The 21,364-nt window shown below is 42.2% G+C and overlaps 2 protein-coding genes across 5 annotated transcripts in view; one reads left to right on the top strand and one right to left on the bottom strand.

Annotated features, from left to right (window-relative positions):
• Positions 1-1,716, bottom strand: part of Usp37 (ubiquitin specific peptidase 37) — a 69,746-nt gene extending 68,030 nt beyond the window's left edge. For all 4 annotated transcript variants that reach the window (XM_057758894.1, XM_057758906.1, XM_057758915.1 and 1 more), the window contains exon 1: positions 1,575-1,716. The gene's annotated coding sequence lies outside the window, so the exon portion shown is untranslated. The remainder of the gene's footprint in view (positions 1-1,574) is intronic.
• Positions 1,717-1,988: 272 nt separating this feature from the next.
• Cnot9 (CCR4-NOT transcription complex subunit 9) lies at positions 1,989-18,021 on the top strand. The gene is made up of 8 exons (XM_057762865.1): positions 1,989-2,366; positions 5,346-5,525; positions 7,160-7,275; positions 9,294-9,403; positions 10,387-10,496; positions 14,001-14,099; positions 14,566-14,657; positions 15,883-18,021. The coding sequence occupies exons 1-8, from the start codon at positions 2,343-2,345 to the stop codon at positions 16,049-16,051; spliced, it is 900 nt and encodes a 299-aa protein (XP_057618848.1). The 5' UTR covers positions 1,989-2,342; the 3' UTR covers positions 16,052-18,021.
• Positions 18,022-21,364: the final 3,343 nt, after the last annotated feature.

Below are 21,364 nucleotides of genomic sequence, written 5' to 3'. Positions count from 1 at the left end.
TGAAAATAAAAATTCTCAAATTATCAATATATAGTGAAATTTAAAACTTAGAGAGGAATGGAACGGCAACACAAGAAAACCCCAGCCCCAAACCGAATCATTTTACCCTGCCTAAATTTCTCACCAAGACAAATGATTACGTTTGTTGCTGTGTTTTTCATCCCTCGTTTACCTTTTGCCAGTATGCAACGACATTTTTTCATCTCTTTAGTCCCTCTACCCGTTATTAAGCATTAAGCATCTCGATGCTACCGAAGTACCCTTCTCTAGCATTGTACTCTTCTTTAGGCAATGTCATGCATACACATGGTTCCAAATTTACACAAGGTAAATGACACACATAACATACAAACACATATTTATCTATCTATATGTGTGGCCCAAAACCCTCCTCTAATCTCTAACCCAATAAACCCAAATGCCTCTTTACCACCTCAACATTCTCCTAGATTATCTCTTTCAGCTGGAGATTCATTAGGTACTGCAACTCGCCATAAGAATACCCGAAAAACACTATAGTACAACTCTCCAAAGACATGGAACTTTATTACCAATTACCTTTTTTTTTTTTACTAGATCTTGATTTAAAATTGGTAAATTGGACATCGTGGGAGTGTGAGGGCCAGACATGATAAGCTAAGTCTGGGCAGGTCACCCAAAGGAAGTTTCTTTACTTCCAACCATTATCACCTGGGACTCTGGCCATCAATAAAGTTAAATGGAGTCTGGAGTCTCAATAGTTTACCCTGAGACAATTCCTGGCAGGCCGAGATTACCTGACCCCCACCCAAGAGCAGACCATTCAAAGGAAATTCCTGGCATTCGAAGCACTGTAAATAGAAACACCTGCCAGCATTTCACCATGACACCCCTAGACAAATGTCAGCCAATCAGGGGTCATGAACCTGAGACCCTTCACCCCCACCTTTACTACTATAAAGACCCAATTCTAATTGAGCCCGGGGCTCTCCGGATATTCCAATATGTTGGACATGCGCAAAGACCGAGTTTGCAAACTTGATTAAAATAAAGGCTCTTTGGTTTTACTCTGGGACTCAGTCTTCTTTGTTGGCTTTTGTGAGGATCCACGCATTTGGGCTTAACAGGAGTGGCTAGATACGGAAAGCAACCAAATGCACGACAAAAAATTAACTCTCTGACTTTTCTCCTGAGCACTGTTTAAGAGGAGGAGGAGGAAAGTAAAGAATGGCCACGAGAGCGAATGAGTATCGCACCCAAGGTCTGAGGGCTGTGTGACTTCGGAAGTCACCTGGAGAGACAGCAGGCCTCGTTAAGAGGCAAGCCAAGACCACCACAACCCGAGCAAAGCGGGGGCAGGTTGAGGATGCGGAAAGGGAGTGACAATACGCGCCGCGTTCAAGGAGAGGGAAAGCGGAGGGGAAAACACTCGAGCGGGGCACCTGTAAGGCACAGAAAGCGTCCGGGGACCTGGTGCAGGCTGAGTAGCAGCCGGGCGAACTCTGGAGTGGACGCCGAGTGGGCGGACCGCACGGGGGTGGGGGAGTGAGGCTGGAGAAAACGGCTCGACTCCGGGGCTGTCCCGGCCCGCTTACCTGTGCCAGAGGGTCCGAGCCCGGGACGAGCCTGCCGGAAGCACAGAGTTCCCGCGGAGGGGGGAGGAGCCGAGGGGCTCAAAAGGAAGGGGCGCTCCTGGCCCCAGACAGCGACACCGCGATCTCTCCTACACACCTGAACCCGCTGATGGCGGGAACTGTGACTACACGCAAACACGTACGCACGCACGTACTCTCGACGCAACCAGTCTGGGCGCGTGCGCGACAACACCCAAGCCCCGCCCCGCCGGCATTCGTTCCGCCCCCTCACCACGCCCTGCCCCTCACCCGGGTGGCCCGCCCCCTGCGGTGACGGTATGATAGTACACATGCGCAGTCTCCGTTGTTTCGACTTCGGACCGCCCACCATTTTCCTCTAGCTCAGCCTGGCTGAGCATGCGCAATTCGTGTCCTTCCCGTACGGCCGGCCTTTTCCCGCCCTTCTCTGGCCTTAAGAGGGAAAGTCGGAGTTCTGGCTCCTCTGGGGACATACCTGCGAAGCCAGGGGAATACGAGGACCAGTAGGTTGTAGACGTCATTTTGATCCTGTATCTTAAGTGTCTGAAACTATTAGCTAGGCCGAGGGCCAGGAGGCGGGAAAGTGCTCAGTGGGTGGAGGGTCAGAGGTGAGAGGTCAGAGGGCTGCGAAGGGGGAGGAGCGAGCCGGAGGCGGATGGCGGCTCTTCATCTCCGGCTGCACAGCCGCTAAAGCTGGGACGCGGGTTCGGCGCGTCCGGCGGAAGGAGGAGAGCGGCGGCCGCTCCCAACATGCACAGCCTGGCGACGGCAGCGGTAAGTGGCAGCGCCCGGATACCAGTCTCAGCCTTCTTCCTAGATCCTGGAGCCGGGCCCCGAGTTCAGCTCCATCTGCCCCTAGCCGGAGGTCCGGGATCTCCACACCGGGCCCCGACCTTGGCGGAGTCGGACCCCCGGCTATCCCCCCCTCTCCTCCGGCTCCCCTCCCGGCCTGGCGCGCGGCCTCTCGCGTTCTTTTCCGGCGCCGAGGCCTGGTCGCGCGGCCCCAGTAGGCCATTCCATTGATTCATTGGAGCTCGGCGTCAGTCTCTGGACGCCGGTTGTGTGCTGGGCGTCGGCGGGGATGAGGATAATCCGTGGCCATTCGCTCTGGTCCCTTGCTCCTGGAACTCCTCTCCTAAGGGCATCTCATTGGGAAGGAAATGGCTTCTAGCTCAATCCACTTGCTTTACATATAGAAATCCAGAGACCCGAAGTTCAGGATGATTGCATCTTAAGAGTTCTCTGCGTTTGAAGCCTTCCTCACAAATCTCATTTTATCTTTGAACAAGAAAAGCTAATCAATCACGTGTGTTACACCTCCCTGAAGTCATACTGTGGTTTTCGGTTACGTTTAGAGAAAGTAGACTCTAGGCCTACAAAACTGGTATGATGGGCTCCTTAGTCATGTTTATGGCCTCGGTTTTTGTCACTTGCTCTTTAAGCTCCGACAAAAAGTACATCACTTTTTTGCTGCAAAAAGCAGGTCTCTAGCCGGGCGGTGGTGGCGCACGCCTTTAATCCCAACACTCGGGAGGCAGAGGCAGGCGGATCTCTGTGAGTTCGAGGCCAGCCTGGTCTACAAGAGCTAGTTCCAGGACAGGCTCCAAAGCCACAGAGAAACCCTGTCTCGAAAAACCAAAAAAAAGAAAAAAAAAGAAATATATTTTATGCGTACAAAACCATTCAGCCCAAAAGGGAGAACAGCTCTCTGCTAGTTTGATATAGTTTGATAATAATGTTTTATTAAAAGGAAAGACTATTGACGTTAGTGAGCTACAAGGGATGATATAATATGCACCAGAATAGAGCCCTGTTTTAATCTTGGTTTATACTCCTCTTTTTTTGTTTGTTGATTTGGTTTTTTTGGTGTGTTTTTTTGTTTGTTTGTTTGTTTTTTTTGTTTTTTTTTTTTTGAGGCAGGGCTTCTCTGTATAACAGCCCTGACTGTCCTGGAACTCACTTTGTAGACCAGGCTGGCCTCGTACTCACAGAGATCCTCCTGCCTCTGCCTCCTGAGTACTGGAATTAAAGGCATGTGCTACCATTGCCTGACTGTTTTTAAATGAATTTTTTTAGATTTATTTATTTGTTTATTTTATGTATGAGTATTTTATCTGCCTCTATACTGTTATGCCAGAAGAGGGCATCAGATTTCACTATAGATGTTTATGAGCCACCATGTGGTTGCTGGGAATTGAACGCATAACCTGGAAGAGCAGTCAGTGCTCTTAACTGCTAAACCATCTCTCCAGCCCTTTAAATGAATTTTTTAAGGCTTGTTTTTATTTTATGTGCATTGGTGTTTAGCCTGCATGTATGTTTGTGTGAGGGTGTCAGATTCCCTGTAACTGGGGTTGAAGACAGTTGTGAGCTGTGTGCTGGTAATTGAACCTGGATCCTCTGAAAGAACAGCCAATGCTCTTAACTGCTAAACCATCTCTCCAGACAGTATTTAATATTCTAAATTAAATTTCTCAGATGATATTGTGTATATATTAATAGTTCAACTCACTATGCAAATCCAACTATTAATGAACTGTACTGTAACAGACTGTAGAAAGTTCTGTTAGTTGTAAGAAATAATTTCTTCAGCTTGGAGAGGGATGTTTGTGATTTCAATTGTATAGACTACATGCGGACACGGATTCTAGGAAATGCTGTTAGGTAAATTGAACTCGGCCATATAGTCACTGTTTGACCTTGATCTTGTTAAACCATTATTAACCTGTTTCTTAGCTTAGAGGATAAATAGTAATTCCTAGACAGCATAGGCTTCTCTGCATCAGCAGAAAATACCTGCGTTGTCTAGACCAGGTTATATAGGGTTAGTGAAAGAGGCCCCAGAGAACTTTTGGGGATAACTTTGGATAATAGAAGTGATCTATATCATAATTGTTAGGGCGGTCACTAAGGTGGGTAAGTTTATCAAAATTCATTGTAATGTTTACTTAACATGGTGTGCGTTTACTGTATGAGAAGTATACTTATATGAAATTGATGCTTCCCTCTTACAACAAATCTAAATAATTTCTAAGATATATTTGAACTGGTAGTTGGGTTTTTTTTGTTTTTTTTTTTGTTTTTTTTTTGAAACTGGTAGTTAGTACAGTAGCTCAACTTTAACTGTGACAAAATTGAATGGCTTACCCTAGGCCAGACAACTCTATAAATGGCTAAACTTTGTGAAGGTAGTTTGGTTTACTAATTATTTATTTTATTTTATTTAGTTTTGTTAGTTTTGTTATTTTTTCTATGAGAACTAGGCAAAGGACTTAAAGCTAAAATGTAAATGTACCTCTTTCCATTAGGTTTTTTTTTTTTTTTTTTTTTTTTAGGTGATCTAAAACCTAGACATGTATCCTTCTTTTTATGGGAATGCTTTTTTTTTTTTTATGTGATGTGGTCCATATTAAGCTATGTCTTTTCATAAAGGGCTATATAATATTCCAATATAAAGATGCACCAAGATATATTTAAATCATGTCTTATTGAAAGCTGTTTGTTAGTTTTCTCCCTTAAGACATCTTAGTAGTAAGCATGCTGGTATATTTTCGGTACAGCCCAAATACACCTGTAACATAAACTCCTAAAGGGCTCATTAACTGTGAAACAAATTGAGTTGCTTTGCATCGAATATATGCATTTATTAAAGCTCCTATTATTTAGAAAATACGTTTTCTAAAGCACTACTGCAGGATAAGACTTGGTTTAACTGTAATAAATTGACATTTGTTTTCTTGTTTTCCCCTGAAGCCTGTGCCTACTGCACTGGCCCAAGTGGACAGAGAGAAGATCTACCAGTGGATCAATGAACTGTCCAGTCCTGAAACAAGGGAAAATGCTTTGCTGGAGCTAAGCAAGAAGCGAGAATCTGTCCCCGACCTTGCACCCATGCTATGGCATTCATTCGGTACTATTGCAGCACTTTTGCAGGTGGGTGTGTATTCACAGAGTTCAGTCGTGTTTGTCACTTTGTGTTTTCTTCTTCCTTGGCTCAAATGATTTTTTTGAAGACTTTAGAAGAATGCTTGTTTAAATATTTGTTTATTTGTTGAGGCAGGGTTTCTCTTTGTAGCCCTGGCTATCCTGGAACTTGCTTTGTAAATCAGGCTGCCTTTGAACCCACAGAGATGCCTCTGCCTCCCAAGTGCTGGGATTAAGGGTGTGGACCACCACCGCCCAGTGATGGTTTAAATATTAGCATTTGTCAGAAACCATTTTTTAAAAGCAGAAGTATTTGTTAAAATGCATATTTTGAAGATTGAATTTAGTTGGTTTGAGAGGTGGACCTTAAAATCTGTGTTTGACACAGCTTTTAGACATACAACGGGTTGATCTGTATAGCAGGGAAGAACATAGAAATAGTATAAGGACCAGAAAGAAAATATTGAGATAAAGGTATATCCACTATCGCATTAAATGCGGGTATCTCTGTGTTTTTGAAAAATAACAACTGCATCTGGTGAGGTGGCTTATGGGTAAATGCATTTGGTTGCTGCCAAGCCTAACAACCTGAGTTTGAGTTTGACCCCTGGGATTAACATGGTACAAGGAGAGATCTGGATCCTGCAGGTTATCCTCTGACTTCCACATGTGTACTGTGATGTGCACACACACCACACAAAGTAAGACCAAGAATAAATAACTGAAAATTTGAATCAGACCAAAGTGGTTATAAGTGGAAAATAAATTAAGTTAAAATGAAACAATCTCAAGGTATCAAGATAATATAAAATAATCATTCTATAAAGTTCCTCCCCAAATTACTAATAGTCTTTCAAATCTGTTCAGTAAATTCAACACTTGTAGCCAAGAATCTATTGGTGTTATGGAAAAATTTGCAGCTAAAGTAAATGACTGTGTTCAATATGGGTTTCGTCTTTATAAAGTAGAATATTAGTTAAAGTTATAAAATGTTATATAAGGGTCACTCAATTAATTAAGACTAGCTATGGGAGCTGGAGAGATGGCTCAATGGTAAAGAATATTGGCTGCTCTTTTAGAAGTCCTGGTTCTGATTGCCTGTGGCTTACAACCAGCTATGGCTCAAGTTCCAGGGGATCTGACTCTTTCTGGTCTCTGTGAGCACTGTATACACATGAGGCACAGACATACATGCAGGCAAAACATCAACACATAAAATAAAGACTAGCTGCAAAACCTAGGAGGAAGTGTAGGAGATCCATTTGTTGCCATTGTAGTATTCCTAGAGACACATGAGAAAGGTCTTGCCTAGGTATTCCTGTATGCTTGTGATGAAAGGATAATTCAATTTCTGTAGGGATTAAAGTGGTCTTTTAAAGTTACTGTGCTGGGCTGGAGAGATGGCTCAGTGGTTAAGAGCATTGCCTGCTCTTCCAAAGGTCCTGAGTTCAATTTTCAGCAACCACATGGTGGCTCACAACCATCTGTAAAGAGGTCTGGCGCCCTCTTCTGGCCTTCAGGCACACACACAAACAGAATATTGTATACATAATAAATAAATAAATATTTAAAGTTACTGTGCTGTGACACTGTGATATAATTTTGTGATTAATTGCTCTCTGGGATTCTTTGCATTTTTTCAGGAAATTGTAAATATTTATCCATCTATCAACCCTCCAACTTTGACAGCACACCAGTCTAACAGAGTTTGCAATGCTTTAGCATTACTGCAATGTGTGGCCTCACACCCGGAGACCAGGTAAGACTGTGAGTGTGTTGGTAAAGTTAGTGGGGGCAGATTAGTGTTTTATAGGAACTTAGATACCTTTGCTGAGTGATCAGAGAAAGGACATGCAATGTGGTGTGTGGGTGTGAGTCTTCAGAACTCATTATTATTATTGGTTGGTTGGTTTTGGAGTTCCTTGTGGTTGTTTGTGGTTAGGGTTGTTTGTTTTTGCTTTGGTTTTTTATAGCTGAAGCTGTCTCAAACTCTTAACCCTACTACCTATGTGTCAAGTGCTGCTGGGATTATGGTTGTATACCACCATGCACACCTTTCTGTTTTTTCTTTGACAGAAATATATATATATATATATATTTCTACGCTGTTAAGTTTGATGACTATTTTTAGTCTCTGGCTACAGATTGAGGGAAGAGTAATATGATTTAAAATAAAGTAGAATACAATTCCATACTTTCAACATCATAGAAACAAACAGTTTTCAGAATAGCAATAAACACTCTGAACATAAGCAGATCAGCCAGTTTAGTGATTTGTTATGTTCTAAGAGGAAAGATTTGCGGGCTGGAAACATGGCTCAGTGGTTAAGAGCACTAACTGCTCTTCCACAGGAAAGTTTAATTAATTAATTAATTAATTTTGAGCTAGGGTTTCTCTGTGGCTTTGGAGCCTGTCCTGGAACTAGCTCTTGTAGACCAGGCTGGTCTCAAACTCACAGAGATCCACCTGCCTCTGCCTCCCAAGTGTTGAAATTAAATAAATTGTAAAAAATAAATTAAAAACAAAAATGAGGAAAGATTTGCTTAATTACCTTAAAAGTATTTTCTGGCAGTGATTTAATCCCAAATAGGAAACCAGAGCTTTAAGCTTGACATGGTGGTTCATACCTGTAATTCTAGTATTCAGGAAGCAAAAACAAGAGGCTTGTTGCAGAGTAAGGCCCTGTTTCAAAAAAAAAAGTAATTATTTTATGTTTAATTAAATCAGAGTCATTTTACAGCAGTGAAGTTTGATCTAAAAAGACTTTCCTCCCCCGTTTTTGAACTCTCTTTGTAAACAAATGAGGCTGGCCTCCAACTCACAGAGATCCACCTGCCTCTGCCTCCCAAGTGCTGGGATTGAAGGTGCGCACCACCACACCTGGCATTAGCATGCGTGCATGCGTGTGCTAGAGGGCAAACACACATGCTTGCCTGCTGCTTCTTTCTGGGTGCGTACAGAGACTAGAAAACATCGGATCCCCTGCAATTCTAGCTTCCAGAGTCCGTTGTAGAAAACCCGAAATGGGTGTTGAAACCTCAACTCAGATCCCAAAAAATACTCATAACCACCGAGAGCCATCTTTGCAGCCTTCTGGAAGAATCTTTAGCACTGATATAGCCTCTTCTCTTTCTTTCCTCTCCTTCTCTCTTCTCTCATGTTTTCCCCTCCTTTTCCCTTCTCTCTGCTCTGCTCTCCTCTCTTCCCCTCTTCTCTTTCTTTTCTTCTTTTGGAGACAGTGTCTCCAGGCTAGCTCCAAACTCATGATTCTCCTAATTTAGGCAGGCCCTGAATAATGGGATTCTATCTAGGTGTGCAGCAATACATTGGCTTTAGCACTTATGACTTTTTTTAACCTGTAGTTGAGTGCTTACTCAACTATACAGTTTTTAAGGTATTTGGTACATACTGAGGTAGATTGTGTTGCTTTAATCACCCTCGCCTGGGTAGATGTTGCATATTGATGCCTTAGCTGAGTGTATATAATGTGTCAATGAGGGCAGGAGGATACTATTCTAAGCTGTAGACATCTCTGGCCTCTGTAATTGTATGCTAATAGTCCTCAGCATTTCTTGCTTCTGACAATCAAATGTATCTCCAAACATTGACACATCTCCTAGGGTACAAAATTACACATTTCAGAACGTTGGTCAAGACTAAAAGCCAATAAAATTCTTTTCTTAAGATTCCTTGCTCTGGCAGTCTCACATGTTGTTTCAGGCTTGATGTTTAGAAGTCAACTCTGGGTTCTATATGTGGCTGTTTTTTTCTTTTAGGTCGGCTTTTCTTGCAGCACACATCCCACTTTTTTTGTACCCCTTTTTGCACACAGTCAGCAAAACTCGTCCCTTTGAATATCTTCGGCTCACCAGCCTTGGAGTTATTGGTGAGTGATTTTATTATTTTTGTTTTATTTTTGTTGAGACAGAGTCTTGTATATCATAGACTAGCCTCAGGCTTGCTGTGTACCTGAGTATACTCTTAAATTTTTTACTTAAAATTGTTATTTTCCCTTAACATCCATCTCCCAAGTGCTGGGATTATAGATATACATCACCATACTTAATGCAGTGTTAGGGATCAAACCCAGGTATCGTGCATGCTAGGCAAGCACTCTACTAACTGAAACACACTGACTACGTAAGTTATTAGGGACATTTTTGTAAGCCTGAAATTCTTACAATAGTGATCTCAGTTAGTATGTTTTGTTCGTCTTTTTACAACTTATTTTTTTTTGCTTTTGGCATCATCTCATTTATGAGTAAGTGCTTGCAAATATATCAAGCACCATTCTCAATGTTGCTAATAACAAAGGCGAGGATCAGTAATCAAGATCTGGTCCTAGCAGAGGCAGGCAGGATCTCTATGAGTTCGAGGCCAGCCTGGTCTACAAGAGCTAGTTCCAGGATAGGCTCCAAAGCTACAGAGAAACCCTGTCTTGAAAAACAAAAAGAAAAAAATGTAATCAAGATCTGGCTTTAGCATCAAATTATAAAGGAGTAAAGAATAATTTGATTTTAACTAAGTTGAATGAATTTAGTTTAAATAACTCAGAGCCTTGTATTAGGCTAGTGTTCTTAACACTGAGCACTTTCCCCGTTTGCTTTATTTTTATTTTTTAAACTTTGACACAATGTTTCTTTAAGTTGTCCAGACTGGTCTGGAACTCAACAACATCTCCCTGCTTTAGCCTTCCCACTACTGGGATTATACTCATGACTGTTTTTGGTTTTGTTCACGTAGATATGAAACTGATTGCTTGACGCAGAAACTGCAGTCTGTATATTACTTTAATTCCTTAACTTGCAGAGTAAATATAACTAGAAATCATTTCTCTAAGGTAATTTTGTTTGTCCATATTTTCTTTAGGGGCCTTGGTTAAAACAGACGAACAAGAAGTAATCAACTTTTTATTGACAACAGAAATCATCCCTTTGTGTTTGCGCATTATGGAATCTGGAAGTGAGCTCTCTAAAACGGTGTGTGCTTTTAAGTAAGATTCAGCATTGTTTTAGCTCTTGAGCTGCTGCTTTGTGACTCTAGAATTATTTTCTGCCTCTTCAGACATTTTACCTTCAAAAATATTTTTTCTCTTTTGTTGAAGTGTATTTATTTGTGTGGGTGTGAGTGACTGTGCCATGGGCCACCTGTGGACATAAACAACAACTTTGGGGAGGTAGTGCTCACTGTCTACCTTGTTGGGGAAGGGTCTCTTGTTTCTACTGCTGTGAGTGAGCTGGTCCACCAGCTTCTGGGCAGTTTCCCATCTCACTATAGAAGTGTTGGGATTACAGATGCATGCCACCACATCTGGTTTTTTATGTGGGTTCTGGGAGTCAAACTTGGGTCATCGGGGTTACACAGTGTCTTAGTTAAGGTTTCTGTTGCTGTAATAATATACTATGACCGAAAGCAACTTGGGGGTGAAAGTGTTTAACTCCTCTTACAGCTTGTAGTCTGTTATCCAGGGCAGTTAGAGCAGAAAGTCAAGGCAAGCACTGATACAGAGGCCATGGAGGAATGCTCCTTACTGGCTTGCTCCATGTAGCTTGCTCAACTTCTCTTTTATAGCACCCAAAACCACCAGTCTTCTCTTGGCCTCAAAAGACACATGTATACATACAGTGCACATAAATTCACACACACACACACACACACACACACACACACACACACACACACACTTTCTCCCCCCTCCCCCCAGAAAAGAAAGGAAAATGATAGTAAGATAAGATAAAAGATAGACATGAGGGCTGGAGAGATGGCTCAGAGGTTAAGAGCACTGGCTGCTCTTCCAGAGGTCCTGAGTTCAATTCCCAGCAACCATATGGTGGCTCACAACCATCTGTAATGAGATCTGGTGCCCTCTGGCGTGTGGGCATACATGGAGGGAGAATGTTGTATACATGATAAATAAATAAATATTTAAAAAAATAGACATGACATTCTGGGGCCTCCTACATCAATCACTAATTTAAAAAAAATTTATAGGCTTGCCTACAACCCAGTCTTATGGAAACATTCTCTCAATTGAGTTTCCCTCCTCAGATGACACTAATTTGTGTTAGGTTGACTAAACTAGTCAGTACACACACTACTGCTTTTGTCTCCTGAGCAGTCTCTGGGGTCCCTGTATATTTTCCTTTTTGATGTAAAAACTATCAGATAATCATTAAAAACCACAAACCATGGAAACTGAGGCAGAAAGATCACAAGTTCATGGCCAAACTGAGCTGATAGCAAGACATTGTCTCAAAAGACAGACATAAAAACCCCAGACCTCAGCGTTTAAAGAGCATTGCCTGCTCTTCCAAAGGTCCTGAGTTCAATTCCCAGCAACCACATGGTGGCTCACAGTCATCTGTAATGAGACCTGGTGCCCTCTTCTGGCCTGCAGGCATACATGCAGGCAGAACACTGTGTACATAATAAATATAAATCTTTTTAAAAACAGTATTTGTAAAGATGTCCATGTGGAGGCTAGCCATCACTGTCGGGTGTCTCCATTACTGCTCTCCTGTGTTTCTGTCTTATAGCTCACTGTTTTGCTAGACTGGCTAACGGCCAGTCTGGGATTTCAGATACAGTGTCACATCAGTGTTTACATGGATGCTAGGATTCCAAACGTGGGTCCTTATAAGCTGGTACAGCAAGAATTTTGCCCGCTGCACCATCTTCATGCCAAATGCATCATTTCTGGTTATCTGTCACGTGAAGTGTGGCATGTGTACTCGAGCTTCAGTAAGACTGTATAAAATTCTTACCTCATTTTTCTTGCTGAAAATTCTGTTGCCAAAGCCCTTTTATGTTCTGACACTGAATGTTGTAGTAAAGTTAAAGTCTCTCTTTTTCTTTTATCGATGGCTCACCTTTTTATATTTTTCTTTTATTTGTTCTAGCCTCTTCTTTCATTAACTTTAGTTATGCTGTATTATGTCTTTCATGTCTATTTTTTCTTATATTCTGCTTTTTTGGGGGGGGGGGGGTTGAGACAGTGTATGTCTGTGTGTCCGTGCATGATTCTGTCTGTGGGTGCCCTTGGAGGTCAGAACTGAGGGTGTTGGATCCCTTGAACAAGATAAGAGGCTACAAGCTGCCTAGCTGGAGTCCTGACAGTTGAATTAAAGTCCTCTACTAGAGCAGTAAATGCTCTTAACCACTGAACACACTCTCCAGCCCATTTTACTGTTTTAAGTCAAATATTTTACCTCCTGTTATATTTCTTTACAGCTCACCAGTTTGGGGTGAGTGCTTGTATGTATATGTATACACACACATACATCTTTTGATTGATGTAAAAATATTTAGGTGAAGTGCCTCCCAGTCTAATTAACTATTACTACTACATTTTTATATTGAAGAACATGTCAAGAGGAATTTATGCCTCAGATTATAGTGATTTTTCAGAATAGTAGGATTACAGAATTTAACCGTTTTTTAAAAGATTTATTTTTATAAATACTTATTTTTATAGTCAACTTGATTAGTCCCTATTTCAATAACCCCCTACTTCCAAGTGTCCAAAACTAAAACTAACTCATTCCTGTCTAGGTTTCCATTGGCTTTTTTTTATGCTTCAACAAGAGTAGTTCTCACAGATACCTTTTTATTACTTAATAGCTTCTCTTGTCTTTCTACCTTTGCTCTCTGAGGCAGGGTCTTGCTATGTATCCCTTACTGGCCTGACACTGTATAGCACAGGCAGACCTCAAATTTGGAACAATTTTGGAACAATCCTACCTCAGGTTCCTGAGGACTAGGTGATTGACGTGCACCACCATACTAGGCTTTGTATTTAACTTTCTTTGTATAACACTTATAACACCTTGCCCATAGTAGGCACGCTTTGAGATAAAGGTTCTTGGTCAAGGCTATTGTAAATGATATAATAACCTGGGAAGTATTTTTAAAGTACAAGGGTGGGGTTGGAGAGATGGTTCAGTGATTGCGAGCACTGGCTGTTTTTGTGGAGGCATACTGTTTGGCCCATCGCAGTGACATACCTCAGTAAAACAGTAACGATAGTTCTGATGACACCAAAGAAAGATAATCAGCATCCTAATCCTCTGCAAGCAAGCACTGTGACTCTTGCTTGTAGTCCCAACATTTACTAGGCTGAGACAAGGGCATTGCTGTGAGTTTGAGGCTAGCTAGCCATGGCTACAGAGTCTGGTTTAAATTAGGACATTTTGGTTGGCGGGTGTGGTCATTGGTTTTTGTGTTTTGTTTTGTTTTTATTTTTTTTGTTTTTGTTTTAAGTCCATTCTAAGCTGGTTTGGTACTCACTAAGTACCTCAGGCTGGCCTCAAATTTTAGGCAATTCTAATAATTATCTAGGGTTTTCCCTTTTATGTAAAATGAAAATCATGGTGTGTCTACTTAATGAGTTCAATAGGAAAAATAAGGCCTTTAAATAGCCTTTAGAAAAAATCCTGACATACAGTAATTGCTCAGTGTGATAGTATTTGTTCTTTATGCTCTAGGTTGCCACATTCATCCTCCAGAAGATTCTCTTAGATGACACTGGTTTGGCTTATATATGTCAGACTTATGAGCGTTTTTCCCATGTTGCCATGATCTTGGTGAGTTCTTTACTCTCTTTACAACTGCCGATCACATAACTTAGTCCCTTTGTAACTGGCTGAGAACTTAGTCTTCTAACTAGAAACTACTGTTGTAGCCATGGTGTCCCGTGCCTGTCATCCCAGTATTTATAAGGCAGAGAGGGGCAAGAGGATCACTGCAGGCTTGAGGCCAGCAAGAGTTCCACACCAGCCAAGTGAAGAAGTAATATACACTGTCTCAAAAATACTATCTGGCATAGTAGTAAGTGCCTTTAATTCTGAACTCCAGAAGCAGAGGAAGGCAGATCTCTGTGAGTTTGAGTCCTGATTTATATAGTGAGTACTAGGCTAGTCAAGGCCACATAGACCCTGTCTAAAAAAGGAAAAAATAATAAAAAATATTGGAAACTTCTTTAATGATTCTGATTTTTGGTGTCAAATTATTTTGTGTTTTTTCCTCCCAACCTTGTTTTGGGTAAAACAGGGTAAAATGGTCCTGCAGCTATCCAAAGAACCATCTGCCCGTCTGCTGAAGCATGTAGTAAGATGTTACCTTCGACTCTCAGATAACCCCAGGTAAAGATTTGCAAAACTCAGGACTTGAGGGAAAAGTCTCGTGGCTCAGGTCTTGTATCTTAGTTTATCTTAGACGGACTTAAGTTCCTATTAAAATCTAAGGTTCTAATTTTGAATATCCCCTAGTTAGATCTTCCCATTGTTCCTACCCTCAAATTCCAGAAAGCCCAGACAGTTTCAAGTGAGGCCATATCATGTGGTTTGTTTGAGCTTTCTATGACTACTCCAAGTAATCAGAAAGATAAGTATAGTTCCAAAGATCTCTTGTAAAGTTCCGTAGCCTGGAGGCTCTTTATTTACTCTTGCAGTTCTTCGCTTCCTGTAAGATGTAGAGCTTATTGCTTTTTCTTGGTGTGATCAAGATATCTGCCAGCATCATGCACTTTGTAGATATAACGCACTTCAGAAATGTTTGACCTTTTGTCCTGTCAATCCATAATTTATGCTGAAAGCTACATGCTCAGATTCTGCCAAGCCACATAATGGAGTGCTTTCTGAGTTCCTAGGAATCAGGTAGCTTAATGTGAACCCAGTCTGTAGCCTCTAGGTTATTCAAGCCCTAGCTATTCTTTGATCGTAAGTTGTCCTATTTTTCGGTAATTCCTATTTTCTCCCAAGTTTGCAATATACTTCTTAGAAATTCTTCCTGTTTGAGTATCAGAGCTGTAGCTGTTCTGAACAGCCTGAATGGAGTTGGCATTTGCCTTTTTGAGGCTTCTAGGTAATAATGTTGCCATAGTTTTTACTATTCATCTCTTATTAAGGCTTTCAAATACAAAATTGAAGCGTTTGCTTAAAGACAAAACTGATGTTGGTATAGAATTAAAATTGATTGATTTATCATACAAATGAAGTCATGTCTGCTGTCAGTGTTCAATTTTTAAAATAATTTCATTTACCATAAGCTATGCTTAATGATTTTTTGACAGTATTTATTATAATAAATCAAAACAAAATTTGGAGTGAAGTAAACTATTGCACCGTTTTATTCCGTTTTGCTTTTGCATTAAATTCTGCACTGGGGTATGCTGAAAATATTTGTGGACTACACATTCTGAACATATGCATAAGACCTGCTTTAAGGGATTCTAGTAGATTCTTGATTAACAGCATAGATTCCTACCTAGGAAGCTGTATATTTATATCTAAGAAAGGGGCTCTTCCAAGCCCCAAAATGTGGGTTTATTTGTTGTCTCCCTGGTTGGTTTGTTTGTTTCTGATGTAGGGCACGCGAAGCACTCAGACAGTGCCTCCCTGACCAGCTGAAGGACACAACCTTTGCCCAGGTGCTAAAAGATGACACCACCACGAAACGCTGGCTTGCACAACTGGTGAAGAACCTGCAAGAGGGCCAGGTCACAGATCCCCGGGGAATTCCCCTGCCCCCTCAGTGATCCTCTCTATTCCATCCCACTACTCCCATAAGTTGGGGAGTGGGGTGGAACCTAAGAGGAAAACAGCTCAGGTTTTATTGCCGACTGGGAGTAGACAACCTCAATGCTGAACTGCACTGGAGAAAAAGGGCAAAGTACCCCACTGAGGTGTGTGGGCTGCCTGGAGGTCCTGGATCCCCCTGCTGCTCCCAGGAATTGGGCTCCTGACACAGCAGTCTGCCACCACAGCCCCAGGAGCATGTCAACACCAGCAAATGCTGTATTTGCAGCATGCCCAAGATGACCCTGTTTCTAGCCACTGGTAGAGAGGAGACATGGTAATAGCAGCAACACTCTAGGCATGGTGAGCGCCTGGGACCACAAGCCATGTGGCTTAATTTGTTATTTTTTTTTTAACTTTGCCTTCCTGGAAGACTCAAGATGTGTCTTTTAATTCTTTCAGTATTTACTTTGGGTTTTTGTTGTTTTTAATCTAGAGAGAGGTGTGTTTAATGGACACAAGCTGTGGTTTTCAGCAAAACTTTGTCAATCGGCACTGTTTACAAGTCTGTTAGCTGCATAAGCTCAATAAAAAGTTGGTCTGGGCATTGCACCCCTCTGGCAGACGGATGGCTGCATCAGGCTGTCGGGGGGTGGGAGGCAGGGAAGAGGACAGCCAAAGGACAAGCAGGAACTCTCCAACTCCCCTCTGCTGCCATGAGAACCTTCACCTCGGTTCTGACTTTAGCTGCTAGCTTTTCCAAATCTCAGTGCTTTCCCCTTCTTCTAACCACTTAAACTTAAAGCAGATGTCTTAATTTACCCAACTTTCCTGAAAGTGTTGTACTGGGGCAGGAGGATGGCAGTTTTGAGATCCAGGTCTTCAAAGACAATTTCCGGTGTCTTCTCAAGGGAGGCAAGCAAGCCCCTGGGTCCCCGTCGGATCCCTTTCAACAGCGCCATCTCTGCTCATGATTATACTTGAAACAGTATTAGCTGAATGAGTTTCTTCAGATTTAAGATGAATGGCTGGATTCTGCTGGCTCAGTCTCCTCTCCCCCTTTTAACACACATTTTTTTATTGGTCTATGGAAACTACAGGGTTGTCACTAAGATATTTTTACTTGTTGATAATGTGTCAGAGTTCCCCTTCCATCTCCATGGGCTTGAATCTATAACCTATTATAAACTGTCTTTATTTCTGTGACCCATTTTCAGCACTTGCTCTTTCACTCTCATCCTTATCTCCAAAGATGGGATTATTGCTCCAGTTCTAGAGACCAAGTCTTCAGCCCATGTCTCACATGCTTGAAGATGTCTGTACCGAGTTCAAGGAAGAAGTATAAAGGGGTGGATGCTCATAGAAACCTTTGTAGGGGCAGTTGAGCCAACCCAAGGGCTCTTTAAGCCGGCTTTCACAAAGGGAGCCGGCCTTGTCAGTTGGCTTCTGTCTCTTAGAGCCAAGAAAGTAGTAATTAAGTAGCCTAGATTAGGAAGGTTAGAATAAGCACTTATTCCCTTGCCTTCCAATTGAAGAGCAGAACGCGAACTCAGGCCTGAAGGGGAAAGGTCTTAGAGAAAACAGGAAACAGCATCAACTTGATAGATGTTTGGACTCGTTCCAGTTTGTGATCTGAAAAGTTTAACAAGGAAAAGAAAAAAAGTTTAACAAGGGTATACTGATTTTTGAAATCTGCCTTCCTGCTGAGCCAAAGTTTCTCATTCCTCTCCACCAGGGGAGCAGCTAGGGCCTTCCTCCCTGGGATAGTCTCTCCATCTTTTGGTGCATTGGCCATGTTACTGTGCCAAGTGTCTTAGTTCACATCCCATCTATCCTCAGCTGGCTTCAGAACCTGCGTAGGAGTTGGACGGGGAGGGGTGCAGTAGGTCTCATTCCCTATGGTTGGCCCTGATGTTGTATGTATTATATAAAGAGACCTCTCCCTTATGTGTTTTCCATCCCTTTCCCTCATCAGGATTGAAATAAAACATGCTCTGTTTTTTTTTTTGTTTGTTTGTTTTGTTTTGTTTTTTAATTCTTTTAATTGGGAAATTTATTCTGTCAATATAGAGATAACTAAACACTTTAATCTGGTGATGGTTGTTGGACCTACCTCTACCCTGTCTGCTCACACACACAGACTGCCCTGCTAAGAGGACAACGATAGTTCCTTTGTGGGCAGATTTTTAGGTGACCAGAAGGCTACAACTGATGATGAAAGCTGTTTGGGGGTCTAGGATGATGGCCCTTACCTGATAGTGTCTCTTGAACAAGCAGAACCTCACTCCTGACTTCCGTGCCTGGGTGGGAGAGATTTCTGTAAATAAAGGGGTAGTACTTAAATTTATTCTGCAGTATTTACACTTATTAGGGGCTTTAAATGTCAGGTGTGGAGTTCAGGACATCTTTAGAATTGATCTTGCGCCTGGCTTAATAGGATACAGCCAGCCCATTTCCAGCTATTTTCAAGGATTTTAGAGAGCTGTACTGTTGTAGAAGGCAGGGTGGAGAGGCATTTTCAGGCTTCAGAGAAGGCCTTTCTTCTATATATAATTTCCCTACTTGCTATTGACGCTGCTCTAAAGCCCGGAAAAAGAGGACAAAGCTGCTACCAAAAACCCATGGAAGGTCTAGGAAGATGGATGGTTCATTGGTTAAAGTGCTTGTCATGCAAGCATGGGAGCCTAAGTTTGGATTCCCTATCACCCAAGCAAAAACTGGGTATAGCAGCACACCTGTAACCCCAACAGGCAGGAAGATGCTAGGGGCTTGTTGTCCAATCATTCTAGACAAAGCAGCAGTCTTTGGGTTAAGTGAGACTCTGGCTCAAAAAAAATTGTATGGGGCCGGGCGGTGGTGGCGCACGCCTTTAATCCCAGCACTTGGGAGGCAGAGGCAGGCGGATCTCTGTGAGTTTGAGACCATCCTGGTCTACAAGAGCTAGTTCCAGGACAGGCTCCAAAACCACAGAGAAACCCTGTCTCGAAAAACCAAAAAAAAAAAAAAAAAATTGTATGGAAGCCAGGCATGGTAGTGTATTTAGGAGGCAGAGGCAGGTGAATCTGTGAGTTTAAGGCCAGTTTAGTACAGATTTAGTCACATTGTGAGTTCTAGGCCAGCCACAATACATAGCAACCCTATCTTTAAAAAATAAAATGGAAAGAAGAAAGATGCCCAATGTTGCCAGGTGGTGGCACGTGTCTTTAATCCCAGCACTTGGAAGGCAGAGGCAGAAGATGTCTGAGTTTGAGGCCAGCCTGATTAGTCTACATAGTTCCAGGACAGTCAGAGATACATAGTGAGACCCTGTCTGGGAAAAACGAAAATAAACAAAAACCCAAAACATAATGGACAAGTAAAAAGTTCACTGGAGGAACTTGCCACCAAGCCTAATGACTTCAATCCCTAGGAAGGAGAGAACTAACTCCAGCAATAGTCCTTTAACCTCGCCTGGGGCACTGTGGTCTGTGCCTGCCCACACATACACACAAATAATGTAATGAAATATATAACGTCACAGATAAAAACCACTGGCTTCGTGTTAATATGGAGACTGGCAAGCTCAATAAGAATAACAGCAAAAGTCAGTTAAAATGGGGGCGGGGTGCTACAAACTAAAATATACTTTGAAAACATCACTGAATTTAACCCCTTAAAGACTAATCAGATTTTTTTTATTTCTTTCTTTTTTTTTTTTATTTATTTATTGGGTTTTTTTCGAGACAGGGTTTCTCTGTAGCTTTGGTGCCTGTCCTGGAACTAGCTCTTGTAGACCAGGCTGGCCTCGAACTCACAGAGATCCGCCTGCCTCTGCCTCCCGAGTGCTGGGATTAAAGGCGTGCGCCACCACCGCCCGGCTTATTTCTTTTTTAAAAAATTTATTTATTAAGCATACAATGTACTGCTGGCAAGGAAGGCACCAGATCTCATTACAGATGGTTGTGAGCCACCATGTGGTTGCTGGGAATTGAACTCGGGACCTCTGGAAGAGCAACCAGTGCTCTTACTCTCTGAGCCATCTCTCCAGCCCCCCCCTTTTTTTTTTTTAAATACAGGACTTTCGATATGGGATGAAAGTTTGCACTGGGGCTTGGGAGATGGCTCAGGAGGTCAAGTGCTTGTTCTGTTTTAGTTTTGTTTCATGGTAAGACCATGACCAAACCACCTGGGGAGAAGGGGGCTTACTTCCCCTCACAGATTATAGTCTACCATCAAAGAAAGGAACCTTGAGTCAGGAACTGAAGCAAAAGTCGTGGAAGAACACTAATTGGCTTGCCGTGTGTGTGTTTTAATACCACGTACCCAGCCAACACACTACACAGAAACCTAGATGCACATAAAAACTTTTGACAGTGTGTCTGTGTAACTAGCACACTGGGTGTCAGAGACAGGTGGATTTAGCCAAAATATTGAACTCCAGGTTCAGTGGTAGAACCTCAAAAAGTAAGCTGGAGCTGGTGAGGTGGCCCCAGTTTGATCCCTAGAATCCATGTAGAAGGTAGAAGAAAACACAGATTTGTCCTGTAGACTTCACAAACAGATCATGGTATATGTACCCACACATACATATAGTATTTTAAAAAGGAGAGAGAAAAAGTTCCTCAACGTCAGCCTACACATGACCTGTTCATATCTTAGAACTGCCAATGGGGTAAGTCTTCCAAAGGGATAGATGGATCTCAGTTCATTTTGAAGCAGCAGCGCCCATCCACCAAAGTCTGTCAAGGACATTCCAGGAAGTGCTAGGGACCAACTTCTGCCATGAATATAGACATAAAATTCAAAGGATCACATGGAGCTCAGTCTAGTCCTCAATTTGTGATTCTGCCCCAGCTTCTCAAAGTCTGGGATTATAGGCATGTACTACTGTACTGAGTGGTGAGGACCAGTGTCTTAAAATGAGAATAAGAAACTGGGTGAGGTGTCTCATACCTGTAATGCCAACTGGGAGCTGAGATAATGACTGTTGGGAGGTCAAGCAGCCATGTCTTCATAGGTTCTACATTGTATTGGCTACAGACAGACCTTGTCTCGAGAACAACAATAAGGCTGGAGAGATGGCTTACTGGTTAAGAGCACTGACTGCTCTTTCAAGGACCTGGATTTGATTCCCAGCACCCACATAGCAGCTTTCAACTGGATGTAGACCAGGAGGTCTGACACCCAGTCTGCAGGCATAGGCATGCAATTAGTGCAGATATGCATGCAAGCAAACCACCCATATACATAAAAATAAATGGTTTTTTTAAATGAAAAATAAGGAAGCAAGGGGTATATCTTAGTGATAAAGCACATACTTGAGACCTTAAATTTGAGCTATGGCACCACAGAAA

Source organism: Chionomys nivalis, chromosome 2, assembly GCF_950005125.1.
Source record: "Chionomys nivalis chromosome 2, mChiNiv1.1, whole genome shotgun sequence".
Classification (NCBI taxonomy): Eukaryota; Metazoa; Chordata; class Mammalia; order Rodentia; family Cricetidae; genus Chionomys; species Chionomys nivalis.
The sequence above is the reverse complement of the archived record's forward strand: the minus strand, read 5'-3'. Positions and strand labels throughout refer to the sequence as shown.